General features: G+C 51.2%; 5 protein-coding genes across 5 annotated transcripts; 2 read left to right on the top strand and 3 right to left on the bottom strand.

The window, feature by feature from the left end:
* Window positions 1–1,769: 1,769 nt before the first annotated feature.
* N7515_003049 (uncharacterized protein) lies at window positions 1,770–2,099 on the bottom strand (the record flags this gene model as incomplete). Its single annotated transcript, XM_056663793.1, has 1 exon — window positions 1,770–2,099. One exon carries the CDS (start codon window positions 2,097–2,099, stop codon window positions 1,770–1,772), a length of 330 nt encoding a protein of 109 aa, XP_056525906.1.
* A 316-nt stretch (window positions 2,100–2,415) lies between these two features.
* N7515_003050 (uncharacterized protein) lies at window positions 2,416–2,637 on the bottom strand (the record flags this gene model as incomplete). The annotated part of the gene is made up of 1 exon (XM_056663794.1): window positions 2,416–2,637. The coding sequence occupies one exon, from the start codon at window positions 2,635–2,637 to the stop codon at window positions 2,416–2,418; it is 222 nt and encodes a 73-aa protein (XP_056525907.1).
* A 586-nt stretch (window positions 2,638–3,223) lies between these two features.
* Window positions 3,224–4,525, top strand: N7515_003051 (zinc finger CCHC domain-containing protein; the record flags this gene model as incomplete). Its single annotated transcript, XM_056663795.1, has 1 exon — window positions 3,224–4,525. One exon carries the CDS (start codon window positions 3,224–3,226, stop codon window positions 4,523–4,525), a length of 1,302 nt encoding a protein of 433 aa, XP_056525908.1.
* A 4,417-nt stretch (window positions 4,526–8,942) lies between these two features.
* On the bottom strand, window positions 8,943–9,746 carry N7515_003052 (WD40 repeat domain-containing protein; the record flags this gene model as incomplete). The annotated part of the gene is made up of 2 exons (XM_056663796.1): window positions 8,943–9,466; window positions 9,635–9,746. The coding sequence occupies 2 exons, from the start codon at window positions 9,744–9,746 to the stop codon at window positions 8,943–8,945; spliced, it is 636 nt and encodes a 211-aa protein (XP_056525909.1).
* N7515_003053 (uncharacterized protein) lies at window positions 9,721–13,821 on the top strand (the record flags this gene model as incomplete). The annotated part of the gene is made up of 1 exon (XM_056663797.1): window positions 9,721–13,821. A coding segment is annotated over one exon (4,101 nt), but the record flags the coding sequence as incomplete, so codon positions are not given.
* Between the last annotated feature and the right edge of the window lie 34 nt (window positions 13,822–13,855).

Below are 13,855 nucleotides of genomic sequence, written 5' to 3' on the forward strand. Positions count from 1 at the left end.
GCATGGCGGAGCCACTGTTGTTGCCTTCGTGACTCAAGGAACGATACTAAGTGGGGTGAATAGTAGCCCACCTCGGGTGTATCAAGCTGGGGAAAGTTTTATGGAGATACCTGGCTGCCACCACACCGTTTCGGAGAACAGCAGCCAAACTGAGAATGCTAAGATGATCGCTGTGTTTGTTGTAGATACTGAAGTAGTGAAGCAGGAGGGGTACGCGGGGCTTACAGTGCTCGATGATGAGTGAGCTTAGTTATGTCGTACCACGATTTTCTACCATAACCTTCCATTGGAAAATAGAAATTCAAATCCCACTGTACTGCCCGATCCAATGAGCCAGTGAGCTTCATAAGTCAATGAGCGTCAGCCACAGGTCTGAACCCCGGATCGCCGAAATCATTGATCACCTCCGAAAAATGGGCAAGCTATTCATACCCCAATTTTTCTACCGAGAGGTGTCCTAGGAGACCTATGATAGGTTTGACATTTGAGGTAGACCAGACGGGCATATGTCCAACTTTTGCAAGCTGGCGAGTTCACATTATTCTCTCTCATGATAGAGCCAAAGCCTATTTGCGTAAGTTGAAAGACTACAGATGGCCCCCGTAGAAGCGGCTAATGGGGACTTTACATACATGGACTCCTAGGAATATGCAAAGCTTTGATTCTGTAACTCATCCGACCACTTGAGCTAGCTCTCCAAACAACCTATAGGAATCCAAAGTAACAGGATCAGCTAATCTAAGAGCTTCTTGAATATCGTCCGGCGGATATATCAACTTTTGGTTGATATAGCATTTCACTCGCTTCGCTATATCTCCCGAAAGCTTGATGCCGTCCCTGTTCCAGCCACTGGCAACCAGCACACCCCAGGACCCGAGATCAAGGCAGCAGTTGTATTCAGCCTGCGAGTATTCCATGAGAGGCTTACCCAAGAGCACAGCTGCGGCATTGTAGCCTGATACACGACCGAGTTGATTTGCGTGCTGACAGCTCATTAAAGCGTACCGGCTGTGACCGTCGGCAATCGCACAGGCGGCATCACCTGTGGCAAAGACATCGCTTGCAGACGAGACGCGAAGATATTGATCAACATAGAGACGCGCCAAAGAATCCTTCCTGCCTGGGATTTGCGCTGTCAGGGCCGTGGCCCTCATGTTACGGAACACTTAAGCACACCACGCTAATGCGGGGGAAGACGCACTGATAACCAATCAACTTGGTGTCAACTGGCGAGGCATCCACGAATGACTGAACCACAGGATTACGAAGACATCAAGATCACGTGATGTCCCATCCCATCGTGGGATGAGAACCCATCCTATCGTGGGATGAGAACCCATCCTATCGTGGGATGAGAACCCATCCCACCAGGGGATAGGAAGGACTGGATATATAAGGACACTCATTCACCGTCATGTATTTAGTTCTTCGCGATCAATCATACAATGTTACTTGGTTACTACCTATTGGACTTTGCACTCTACGGTTCACCCTTAAGACAACCCAACCTACAAGTAGGGGAGCTCATCTTGTGGTAACACTTGGTGACTGACTTACTTGGCGCGCACTACTGGCACATCCTGCAAGATACTCAACAGGACCCGAGTCCGTGTAAGGCTTAGCACAGCAACGGTACGGTTGCGAGATACTCTTGGGATTCGAAGTAGAACTAGGCGAGTACAACCCGGAAGCAGCTCTACTCACAGTGACCAGCAGGCACCGCGTAACACGTGTATCCTTCCGCACCTGCAAACCTGTCTAGCATAGTATCAACAAGTCTGGACGGAAGATCTGCGCCGCATTGTTTTGGACCGCCGTAACGGCCACGCAGAACATCGGCGCGACCATAGTTCAGGTATCTTGTATCTGGGCGTGGAAGGATCTTTGAATGTGGCTTTGAGCTTCTCCGGCGTGATTTCTGTTTTGGAAAGGCCGTATTCGTGGGCCGTGCTGGCGTATTGCTCCGTGACGGGCTTGCGGGGGTGGAAGAGGGTGTCGAAGGCGTCGAAGGTTAGGAGGAGGGTTCGTGGGATCGCACTTGTAGTTGCTTTTCTGATTGCTTTACATGTTACTGAGCGGGCGTTGGTGAGGAGGGTCATTGTGGTGGTGGTTTGTTGGTGGAACTTGCATGACGCGCGGGTCGCGCCAAGTTGGGCGGAGAGCGGAGATCTTGATCGTCCCGGCGCCGATCTATTGGGGTTGATCTTGGTTTACGGGAAATTCTTGGAAGTTCTTGGCTCAACGTACCACTTAAAAGATAATTCAGATAAGTCACATCCTCAGAGGTATATTGAAAGACTAGGTAAATTCAACAAAGGCTTCATCGATCTTAGTCCACGGCGCGTTCAATTAAGATCGTGTAATCCTAACCTTGGAAGGCATGATAACGACTTTCTTGACTTGAAGCTAGTAGATTCATGGAAATCGACCCGGAGTAATGAATGAGAAGTGGGGGTGTGTGAAACTGGGGTCCTGCACCTTGATCATAACCTGCTTCTTAATTGACTCGATAGAGGCTGGCACAGTGAGACTGGTTAGGGGGTACTCTCCTCCGCGCCCTTCGGCCTCGAGAGCCAAGTAGCCCGGGGCATAAAGCTCAACATCACTTGTCCACTGCTCTCGGTCACATAGGACCATTGAGTTTGGAAGTTGGTTAGCGTCCTTGGCTTGACAGAGAATATCGATGATCGGTAGGTCCATGTCAAGTCTTTTGATATGCATCAGTTTGTTGGTCTGACATGTTAGGTCAAAGAATACTCACGGCGGATTTTGGTGTCTATAAGCACCGGCACAATGCTTGACATCGTCAAAACTTGACCAATTATGGAAAGCGCTTAAGTATGTGACACTGCAGGTGGGTTCTGCCAGGCCTGTCCAGGCGGTGAGTCGATTCAGGTCATGTGACAGGAGGAGGAGAGACGAGGGACTTGTTTTGTTGCGCGCCTCTTTCGTTTTCTTTCTTTTCTTTCTCTCTTCTTCCTTTCCTTAGACTAGTTATCTTGTCGAATTGGACTCTTTTGCAAGAATAGCCTACTGTCACATAATAACTAGTCTCTTTTTACTTTCATTTCTGGACCGCCGGCCGCACAGACGCGCGTTCCTGTAACGCGTATCTTGGCACCGGTCCACCCCACCGAATCCCGACTCGCTCCAGATCCCGATCCCGATCCCGATCCCGATCCCGATCCCGAACCACGGTTGCCGACCGTGCCGAGAAGCTAGGATGGCTTCTCCGAACCCAGATCCCGCGCCCAGCACTGCCGCTGGCAATGACGATACCACACCGAGACACGCATCTCGCCTGATCTCCTTCCGACTCGACTCGTCGTCGGTCGCGAGGCGACTCGAAAACACCGAAGAGAAAGATCGGTATCCTAAGCTCTCGACGCTGTACCAAGCCCTCGAACAGAAGTTTCACGAACTCGAGGCACGGAATATCGAGCTCCAGAACGACAACGATGAGGCCCTAGTCCAATACCAGGGAGCAATCGAGCAGCAGAACAGAGCTCAAACCACCCTCGAAGCCGCTCTAGTAGCAGAGAAAGCAGCCGTGGCGAAACAGAACGAGATGGCTATGAAGTTTTTCGATCTACAGAACCGGAGCACACCGAGTATGGAAGCTGCGGTCCCGAGGAAATCTGCTCGTATGCCTGACGCACCAATGTTTAGCGATGGGAAGGAAGTCCGATACGAAGCTTGGGCCACAACGATCCGCCAGAAGCTACTCGCAAATGCGGACCATTATCCTGAACCAGTACATCGTAAGCTCTATGTACAGAGTCGCTGCGAGGGCAAAGCCCAGCTCCATATTGCCCCCCGCATGGATGAAGCCTCCACCAGGCCATACGAGGATGCGGAAGATATCCTTAGTCACCTGCGAAGTGTGTTCGCTAACCCGAATCGGAAGGCGGAAGCCTACTCCGCCTACCATCAGCTAACGATGAAGCCCCGTGATGGTTTCACGGATTTCTTAGCTGAGTTCCTCCAGCTCGCTGAGGAAGCATGCGTGGTCCGAGAGAACTTGAAACGCGACCTCTACTTGAAACTGCCGAACTTACTTCAAACCCAGATGATGCTGGCCGTTAACCAGTCCCATGTCACGTTCGACAATTTCACTGAACAGTGCCAGAGCATCTCCCACGAGATCATGCTCCAACAGCATCGATCCACCGACCGCAGGAATCACCGGGGTGGCACAGTAGGAGGAAGCGCAAGAACCACGACCGCACACACCGCCCTTAACACATCGGGCACCAGCCAGCCGACCACCGCTCGAGTCAAACGAGAGGGATTTACGCCGGCTAGAATGACTGATGCGGAACGGAACAAACTGGTCAGTGAAGGAAAGTGTTTCTATTGCAAAGAACCCGGACACATCAGCCTCCAGTGCCCAAAGAAGACTACTACTACCCCCGCGGCTGTTGCGACAGCCTCCACTAAACCCAAGGAAACAGTGGTGACCCCGGATCCCCGCATTGTGGAACTCGAAGGATCGGATGACGAGCAGGGAAAAGAGTACGCCTAGGGCAAGTCTCCCGCCTAGGCGTCTCACGGCAATCTACTAGCGGAATTGACATCACGAAGCTGCTCTCATCTAAGAGCTTCCTGACCAAGGCACAAATTCCAATCAATTCGTTATTTTTTCAAGTCAACGCGTTAGTAGATTCTGGAGCAGATATGTACATTATGATTCACACCCGGGTGGTGGAGAAGTTAGGCAGGTACGGTCTACGCACTGCGAGAGTGCAGGATATGGGTGCACATTCGATCAGAGCGTACGATGGGCGACAGTCGGCGCCTATCACCCATGTCGCCAGAGTACCCCTGATCGTGGATAACCATCGCCAGCCATTGGCAACTATGATGATAGCTGACATCGGCCACCACAACATGATCATCGGCAGGCTATGGCTAGCAGAACAGGACGTGCTGCTGGACAGTCGGAACTCTCGACTACTATGGCCAGCTCAGATTCAAGCCATAAAGGAAGAGGTGGCGTGCCAATTGACACGGCCAATCCCCATGCAAATCCTCAGAAGGCCATGCGTGGAGGAGGATCTAGAGTACCAGAGAGACTGCGAACGACGTGACCGGAAGTTTGAGAAGGGTCTCCTCTCGGAAAAGGAATCTAAACCCCAGAAACGGATCCCACGGTCATATAACCATTCCCATGGAGAGGATACCCTGAAGAAAATGCACCGGGCGCTGTCGAATCAGAGTGTAACGCCGACTCCCTATCGGAAGGTACAGCCAGAGAAAGTTCTCCAAAACTTCGAAATTGCAGCGATCGGACGGGTCGGTTTCGAAAGATGTGCCCGTAAACCCGGTACGGAGACCTTTATTACCTCCCTCTGCGAGATCCAGCATGCCATCGATGAACTCTCCGAAAAAGAGACGGAGCTGCGGACAATCCGAGAAACGATCCCGAAGGAGTATCACCAGTTCGCGGATGTCTTCTCGAAGAAGGAATCGGATACACTACCGCCGTACCGACCTGGGACTGACCACAAGATCGAGTTAGTGGACCAGGCCACACCGGGATATTGCCCGCTGTACAAGATGTCCGTGGAGCAACTCGAGGCCGCAAAGACATATATCACAGAGAACTTAGAGAAAGGGTTCATCGTGCCTAGCAGCGCTCCGTTTGCCTCCCCAATCCTCCTCGCTAAGAAACCAGGAGGTGGATTACGTTTCTGTGTGGATTTCCGTAAACTAAATCAGGTCACGAAAAGGGATGTCTATCCATTACCGCTGATCGATGAGCTAATGCAGCGTGTACGAAAGGCTCGATACTTCACGAAGGTTGACATTCGACAAGGATTCCACCGAATCAGGATGGACCCGGATTCCGAGGATCTTACTACCTTCCGTTCTAGGTATGGGTCGTATAAGTATCGAGTGATGCCTTTCGGCCTCACGAACGGACCGGCGACTTTTCAGAGGTTCATGAACTCCGTTCTTGGGGATGCCCTCGACGTCTATGCCACGGCCTTTGTCGACGACATTCTGATTTACAGTGAAACATATGAGGACCATGTTCGGCATGTGACAGACGTCCTTCAAAGACTGAAGAGTGCCGGGCTGCAGGCGAGCCTCGGTAAGTGTGAGTTCCACACACAGAGGACGAAGTTCTTAGGATTCATCGTGGGCGCCGACGGAATCGCAGTGGACCCAGACAAGGTCCAGGTTATTCACGGCTGGAAGCCTCCATCAACGGTAAAGGGGGTACAGTCATTCTTAGGTTTCTGCAACTTTTACCGGCGTTTCATCGGGAACTATGGTCGGATCGCGAAACCGCTGTTTCACCTAACAAAGAAGACGTCCCCATGGCAATGGACCGCCGAACACGGAAGGGCCTTTTCCACGCTGAAAGAAATGCTCACGAACGCACCTATCCTGGCTCATTATGACCCAGCAGCGCAGACCCGGGTCGAGACAGACGCCTCGGATGGGGTCGTGGGAGCTGTTCTTTCCCAGCTCGGGAAGGATAATCATTGGCACCCGATCGCTTACTTTTCCAAGACCATGGACCCTGCGGAGCGGAACTATGAAATTCATGACAAGGAATTGCTAGCGGTTATTCGTGCTTTTCAGGAATGGGAAGCAGAGCTAATCGGCCTCCAAAACAAGAGGGCATTCGAGGTCTTCACTGACCACCAGGCGTTACAGTGGTTCCGAACAAAGAAAAAGCTAAATGCTAGACAGATTCGCTGGAGCCAGTTCATGGAAGATTACCACTTCGAGATTAAATATCGAGCTGGCAAAAAGAACGTACTCGCCGACGTTCTCTCAAGGAAGGACTTAGAGGATCGCCAAGATTCGAGTGAACTAGTGTTACTTCCTGAACGACATTGGAAGGACCCAGGAAACGTTACATTAGCGCCAGTGAACCCGACGTCAGTGGAACCAGCGCCAGTGAACCAGACCTCAGTGGAACCAGTGTCAACTACCGCCGACTTAGTTGACCGGGTGAAAGAGAGTAACCTTGCGCACGATAGCCTAGAGGAAAAAAGGCGGGAAGCCCTCGAAGACGAGGAATCCGAATGGACGATCCGGAATGGACTCTTGCTTCGTGATGGAAAACTTGTCGTGCCCGATGATGGAGACCTTCGTGCTCGACTACTCGACGAAATCCATCGGCAACCCAGCACTGCCCATCCCGGAATCGATAAAACGGCTCAACTCCTGGCAGCTCGCTATTACTGGCCGGGATGGCTTCGAGACGTACGAAGGTACGTGGATCACTGTTATGTCTGCAAGAGGACGAAGGCCTGGAGGGATCACCCTCCGGGACTCCTCCAGCCACTGCCGATACCCGAGCGACCTTGGCAACATGTTACCATCGATTTCTGCTCGTTCTCGAAGGATAAAGCGGGATACGACAATATCATGGTGGTTGTGTGCCGGCTCACAAAGCGGCCAATCTCCATTCCATGCACTAAGGAGGTCGATGCGAAGATTACTGCGGAACTCTTCGTTAAGCATATCTTACGATGGAGTGGTATCCCGGATTCCGTGGTATCTGACAGAGGGCCACAATTTATCTCTGATTTCTGGAAGGAGTTCTGTCGTGTCCTGCAAATCAAGAGGAAGCTATCGACGGCTCGGCACCCTCAAACGGACGGGCAGACTGAGATCGCAAACCAGTACATCACGCAGAGGTTGCGACCGTACGTTAGCCACCATCAAGACGACTGGTCGGAGTGGTTACCCATGATCGATCTTGCCGCTGCTTCCCTTCCATCAGCGTCTACTGGCATGTCTCCTTTTTTCGTCGAGAGAGGTTACGAACCGAGAATGACATTCGACTGGCAAGACTCGGAGGACTCGACTGCCCAGGACCAGCCTGGAACCGTGGAAGCAAGGAACTACGTCCAGCGCATACACGATGCTTGGGAAACGGCGAAGGAGCAGATGGCTAAAGCACAAGACCGGCAGAGAACTCAGGCCAATCGGCACCGGAGGAGCGTGAATTTTGACGTGGGCGACTCCGTTTATCTTACCTTGCAAGGCCTACGACAGGAGAGGCCCAGCAAAAAGCTCTCCCACAAAGCCGCTGGGCCGTTCGAGGTCGTAAGAAAGGTGGGCCATGCGTTTGAATTACGACTGCCACCGGAATACGATATCCACCCTGTCTTCGCACCGGAGAAGCTCCGTCTGGCCAGTAAACCAGGTCAGCCACCCTTAACCAGCCAGATTCAAGATCCGGAACCTCCTGTGAATATAGCCGGCGAAGACGAATGGGAAGTTGACCACGTTTTGGATTCTCGCCTGTACTACCGCAAACTCCAGTACAAGGTCAAATGGAAAGGCTATGACATCGACAACACCTGGTATCCTGCAGGCAACCTACGCAATGCGCCGTACAAGGTGCAGGAATTCCATGAGAAATACCCGAGCAAACCGGGTCCTCCAGCGAGATTACAGCATTGGATAAACTGCGCCCTGCAGGACGAGTACCCAGATGAGCACCAGGATGATGGCAAAGTCGCTCAACGGGACTGAGCGAATCTTGGAGGGGGGAAATGTGACACTGCAGGTGGGTTCTGCCAGGCCTGTCCAGGCGGTGAGTCGATTCAGGTCATGTGACAGGAGGAGGAGAGACGAGGGACTTGTTTTGTTGCGCGCCTCTTTCGTTTTCTTTCTTTTCTTTCTCTCTTCTTCCTTTCCTTAGACTAGTTATCTTGTCGAATTGGACTCTTTTGCAAGAATAGCCTACTGTCACAGAAACGGACTGTAACACCGCTGATGATCGAAGCCCTCTGCGAACACCTGTCTGAAAAGCCCGGTTTATACCAGAATATACTGTGTAGAACATCGTGGAACTTGATGGCACATTCTATTAGCACGAAAGACCATATAGATGTCGTTTCTCTCCCAGGGCCTTCTTTTACAAAGACATTAGAAAATAGAGAGGGAATGACCATGCGAATGATTGACGCCTACTGTAGGCAAAATCGTAGGAAAGAAACCTGCCCTGATGCGTGTCCCAAGACAAGGAGGTCCCCATTAACCGCAAAACAGGTGGGCCGAAAGTCAGGAGGAAGCCATAATGCAGTTTTGCCGTTCAGGTTTATCCACAGTCCTTGCTCGATAAAAACCACCAGACACTCATGGGTTGAACTAGAAGCATGCTGTTGGAGCCCGAACTGAAGATCGAAGGTGCCTAAGTTGGTGATTAGATATGAACCATCTTGAGAAAATTCGAGTTTGGTGACCATTCCCGTGGCGTTCAAGGTCTGCCGTAGACCGCCCATCGCCGTGTCCCAGAGCCGCACAGTCTCATCAGAAGAGCCGGACGCCAGCAGCCGGCCATCGGGCGAGAAGGCTACCGAAACAACTGCGTTCGAATGGCCCTCGAGCGTCTGCTGTAGACCGCCTGTCGCCGTGTCCCAGAGCCGCACGGTCTTATCATGTCGGAACAACAGCAGCAGTGGAGATCGGAGAACGGAGATACCATATCCCACTTAGATTAGTCATTGTTATGCCCATACAAATTGCCAGCCAGGGGCTTCATAGAAATTCAGACCTGTTGATATCCGATTGGTACGCGCTATGATTTACTAAGCAGTTTCCGACTGTTATGAGCCCGGTTCGCAATTAAGAGGGTTAAATTCGTCAATTGAAGACATACGCAGGTTTACCGCGATAGCCAAACAGGACAGACGTCGACCCCGATCAGCTCCCCATCGAACGAAATTGCAAGAGAACGTGACAAATATGGACTCAACCGTTGTCTCCGCCATGAAGGGCGAAAAACTGAAGGAACCAAGTCAATGGAGGAATTGGTTCGCACGAATCAAGATCTATGCACGACAGAAGAGGGTATGGGAACTGATCGACCCTCACACCGCAGAAGAAGATCTGGAAAAGCCAATTCGCAAACCTCGAAGACCGCAATACCCGGAGGGTGGCAACGAACTTGCGAAGAGAGAGTGGAGAGATCGTATGGATATCTACAAGCTGGACCTTGCCGAATGGGAACAGCAAAACAAGAGCCTAGATGCCATCAATGAATGGATCATCTCAAATCTGGATCCAGTCCATCACACCTCGATGCTTAACTACGAAACCCCATACGGACGGCTTGTATATCTTCAAACCCGATTTGGCCGATCATCTGCGGCAGAAGAAGATATCCGTGCACAGTGGAAGCGAGTGTCAGCCTCACCACCAAAGAGGGGTTCTGATATCGATCAGTGGATCAATGAATGGGATGCACTAAGAGAGCAAGGTGTAAGCCTAGACCTGCCAGAAATGAAGAGTGCCAATAAGGACTTCCTCCGCGCTGTTAAAGATCTACTCCCTGTTTGGTGGCAGCTGAAATTTGAGGCGATCGTGCTGAACCAGGAAGAATGGGATACTCGCGATTTGATTGAAAACTTCAGAGGAAGTTATCGTGAGCTGCACCCACAGAGCGCGAGCACTGTCAGCACTATTTCCAAAGCATCGTTTTCGACACTGCAAGGTTTCGATGAAGCTAGACCAGAGCCACCGCAGGGAAAGCCGCAAGGCCAGCAAGCGCAGGAATCGCCACGTGAACGAACTTTACCACCGATCCCGAAGCGATATTGCCCCTGTGGTAACCGTCACCATAAGCCGTGGAAGTGCTGGGCGGTCAACCGGGATGCATTCCCTGACAAAGAAGTTTTTGAGAAGACCGCGAGGCGAGTGGAAGATCGTCTTTCGAAAGACCCGGCGTGGAAAGCCTGGATAGAGAAATCTGTCAGGGATCACAACGAGAAGAATGGAGTGAGGCCTGCCACGAATACGGCCAATAGCACACAACTGTATGGCTCCTTCCTCACCACAGGTTTTCCCGAACAGGTGTTCCAAAGCGTAAAGAACACGGGAGGCGCCGATGATGACATTCGACAACGTTGGTTCCTCGACAGTTGCTCGTCAGTACATGTATGCAACGACAAAGACCTCTTCATAACCTTTAAACCGATGAAATCAGGCCTGAAGACAGGTGATTCGATCACTGCGGTAGAAGGTATTGGAAACGTTGTCATGACTGGAGCGGGCCCTGACGGATCAACTCGACGAATTAAACTGAGCAATGTGTTATATTCGCCTCATTTCCATGCCAATTTGATGTCTTATGGAGCCCTGAAAAAGAAGGGTGTTCGCTGGGACGAGGATAACGAGTGCATCAGGGACTCGAGTGGCGAATCAGTCATTAGTGTACGCCTCATGGAGTCGTTAGGAATATGGGCATTTAATCAACCGAGAGAGCCTCGTTCCTCACCAGAAACCCTTGCCCACGCACATGCAGTACGAAGATCGGTGAAACCTCTCGTCTCGGAAGCCTCAGCAGATCGTTGGCATCGTCGATTAGCCCACGTATCCACGCGTGTGATGAAGAAAACTGCCGAAATGGTAGATGGTGTTAAAATCAACGAAGATCTGCCAGAAACACCATCCGAAGAAGGAGAGCTTTGTCAGGTGTGCAATCTCTCAAACGCACCGAGACAGATATCACGACGACCAATTGGCCAGACCTTTGGAAGATATGGCCGAATTCACTTCGATCTGGTCCAATTTTCACCCGCATACAACCGACATCGGTGGATGACACATTTTTACGTTGAAGGCATCAGATTTCACTGGCTATACACACACGAATTGAAGTCGCAGTGCAGAGATGGAATCAGGAAATTCATCGCTCTGATCAAAAACTGGTGGAACATACCAATCAAATCGTTTCATTATGACAATGAAACAGCTGCAGGCGCAGAGATTGAAGGCTTCTTGAACAATATGGGCATTGTGGTATCACATGGCATCCCCTACCATCCCGAGCAAAACGGACCTGCTGAACGTTCGGGAGGAGTGATTTTGACCATGACGAGACACCTTCAAATCGAGAGCAAGCTACCGAGTCAACTGTGGCCCGAGATGGTTAGCGCTGCTGTGTGGATCCTGAACCGTATCCCTACCCATCTAAAGGAGGAGAATCGTTGGATCGTGCCTTGGGATGAAGCACGAAGGGATTTTGGCGGCGAACGGATGAAGAAGGCTAATTTAGCCAACCTGCGCGTATATGGCTCGTTATCGTACTGCCGTATTCGCAATATCCCACGCACCAAGAAGACCTCTCCCCGTGCAGAGATTGGGTTCCTCGTTGGCTATGTCGCATCGAACGTGTGGAAGATCTGGTTTCCTGCCAGGAATACGATAGAATTCGTGAGAGATGCACGTTTCGATGAATCGAGGAAGTGGAAGTCTGATATGCGGTACTGGGAAGATATCGAAAGTGTACCTGAACCTGAAGCAACCATTTTGACTGAGGAGGAGCAACTTGAAGTCCTCCGTGAAGACATTGGAATACCGGAAGGATCAGTCAACCGGAACACGCAGGAAGATCGCCAACAAGAACTCCACGAGAGTAATCATGAAGGCACAGAGAATGAACACCAGGAAGAACTTGATCATGAGGACCGTACACCTGAGGGGGTGTATGCACCGATCACCCCGGAACCTGAGGAAGATCCCCCTAACAGCACACTCCCTGGTTCGTTTCCTCCAGAAGTGATACCGGAACTACCACCAAGTCCACCAGAGGAGAATACCGCTGAATTTGGCCCTGCCGCTGCTCAGGGGGTGGACCAGTGTGAAGAACAGAACGAGGAGGAAGACCAGCCGCCAGAACCAAATCCTCCGCTTGAAAGCCTAGAAAATCAACCTGATCCAGACGCGCTCTCCGAGAGCGAACAGCAGTTACATGCTGAGCTCCACACTCAAAGGAGAGACGGGATTGTCACGGCGAACATCATGAATGGACGCAGAGAAAGAAGACCGAGGGTAGATCCGGATTACCAAACATACGCAACGATCTTGCCAGAGACTGAAGAAGATCCACCGGAGCTACTGCGTACGTTTGCCGCCGCGCTGTACACAGAGAAGCCGTTGCAACGCCACCGAGACGACCTACCCCCTGCGCCTGATGGATGGAAGAACATGTTGAAGCACCCAATGGCTGAAGGTTTTCTGGCTGCCTGCGCGAAGGAGATACGATCCTTGCAGCAAAAGTCATCATTCACCGTCATTAAACGACCAAAAGACGTGTCGAAACAGATCCTGCCACTCCGATGGGTATTCGCATACAAGTTCGACCAAGACGGTTATCTGCTGAAGCTAAAAGCACGCATCTGTGTAAGAGGAGACCTTGAGACAATATCGCCTGAGGAAAAAAGAGCGGCGACACTAGCAGCGCGCACAGCACGGGTAATGTTTGCCCTGGTCGCAGCGTTTAATCTCGATCTACGTCAGCGAGATGCAGTCACCGCATTCCTAAACAGCATACTGCCCACAGAAACCTACACGAAGATGCCTGAAGGATTTGAACAGCTAGGGATGTGTTGGAAGCTTAATCGTGCGCTTTATGGTCTGCGCATCTCACCGAAGCTTTGGCAACAGGAAGCATCAAGGGTTCTCTTGAAACTTGGACTCACACAGGTCCCTGAAGACCCCTGCGTCTTCGTAACACAAGGCATAATCGTGTTCTTCTACGTTGATGACATGCTTATTGCGAACCACCCGTCAGAACGAGACAGAGCTCGCCAACTTGAGAAGGATCTGGAGGCACACTGGGAGCTTACGGATCATGGAGAAGCAGAATGGTTTTTGAATATTCGAATTGTACGCGATCGGAAGCAACAGAAACTTTGGCTTTGCCAAGACGCATATATCAGCAGTATGGCTGCTAGATATCATTTGACCGATCGACCACCTGTCTACACCCCTCTCCCGGTGGAAGAAATGAAGGCATTCGAAGGAACAGCAACACCGGCTGAGATCAAGTTATACCAAGGAAAGGTTGGTTCATTGCAGTATCCAACATCGATCACTA

Source organism: Penicillium bovifimosum (assembly GCF_028826915.1).
Source record: "Penicillium bovifimosum strain IBT 22155 chromosome Unknown utg000002l_segment0_segment0, whole genome shotgun sequence".
Taxonomy (NCBI): Eukaryota; Fungi; Ascomycota; class Eurotiomycetes; order Eurotiales; family Aspergillaceae; genus Penicillium; species Penicillium bovifimosum.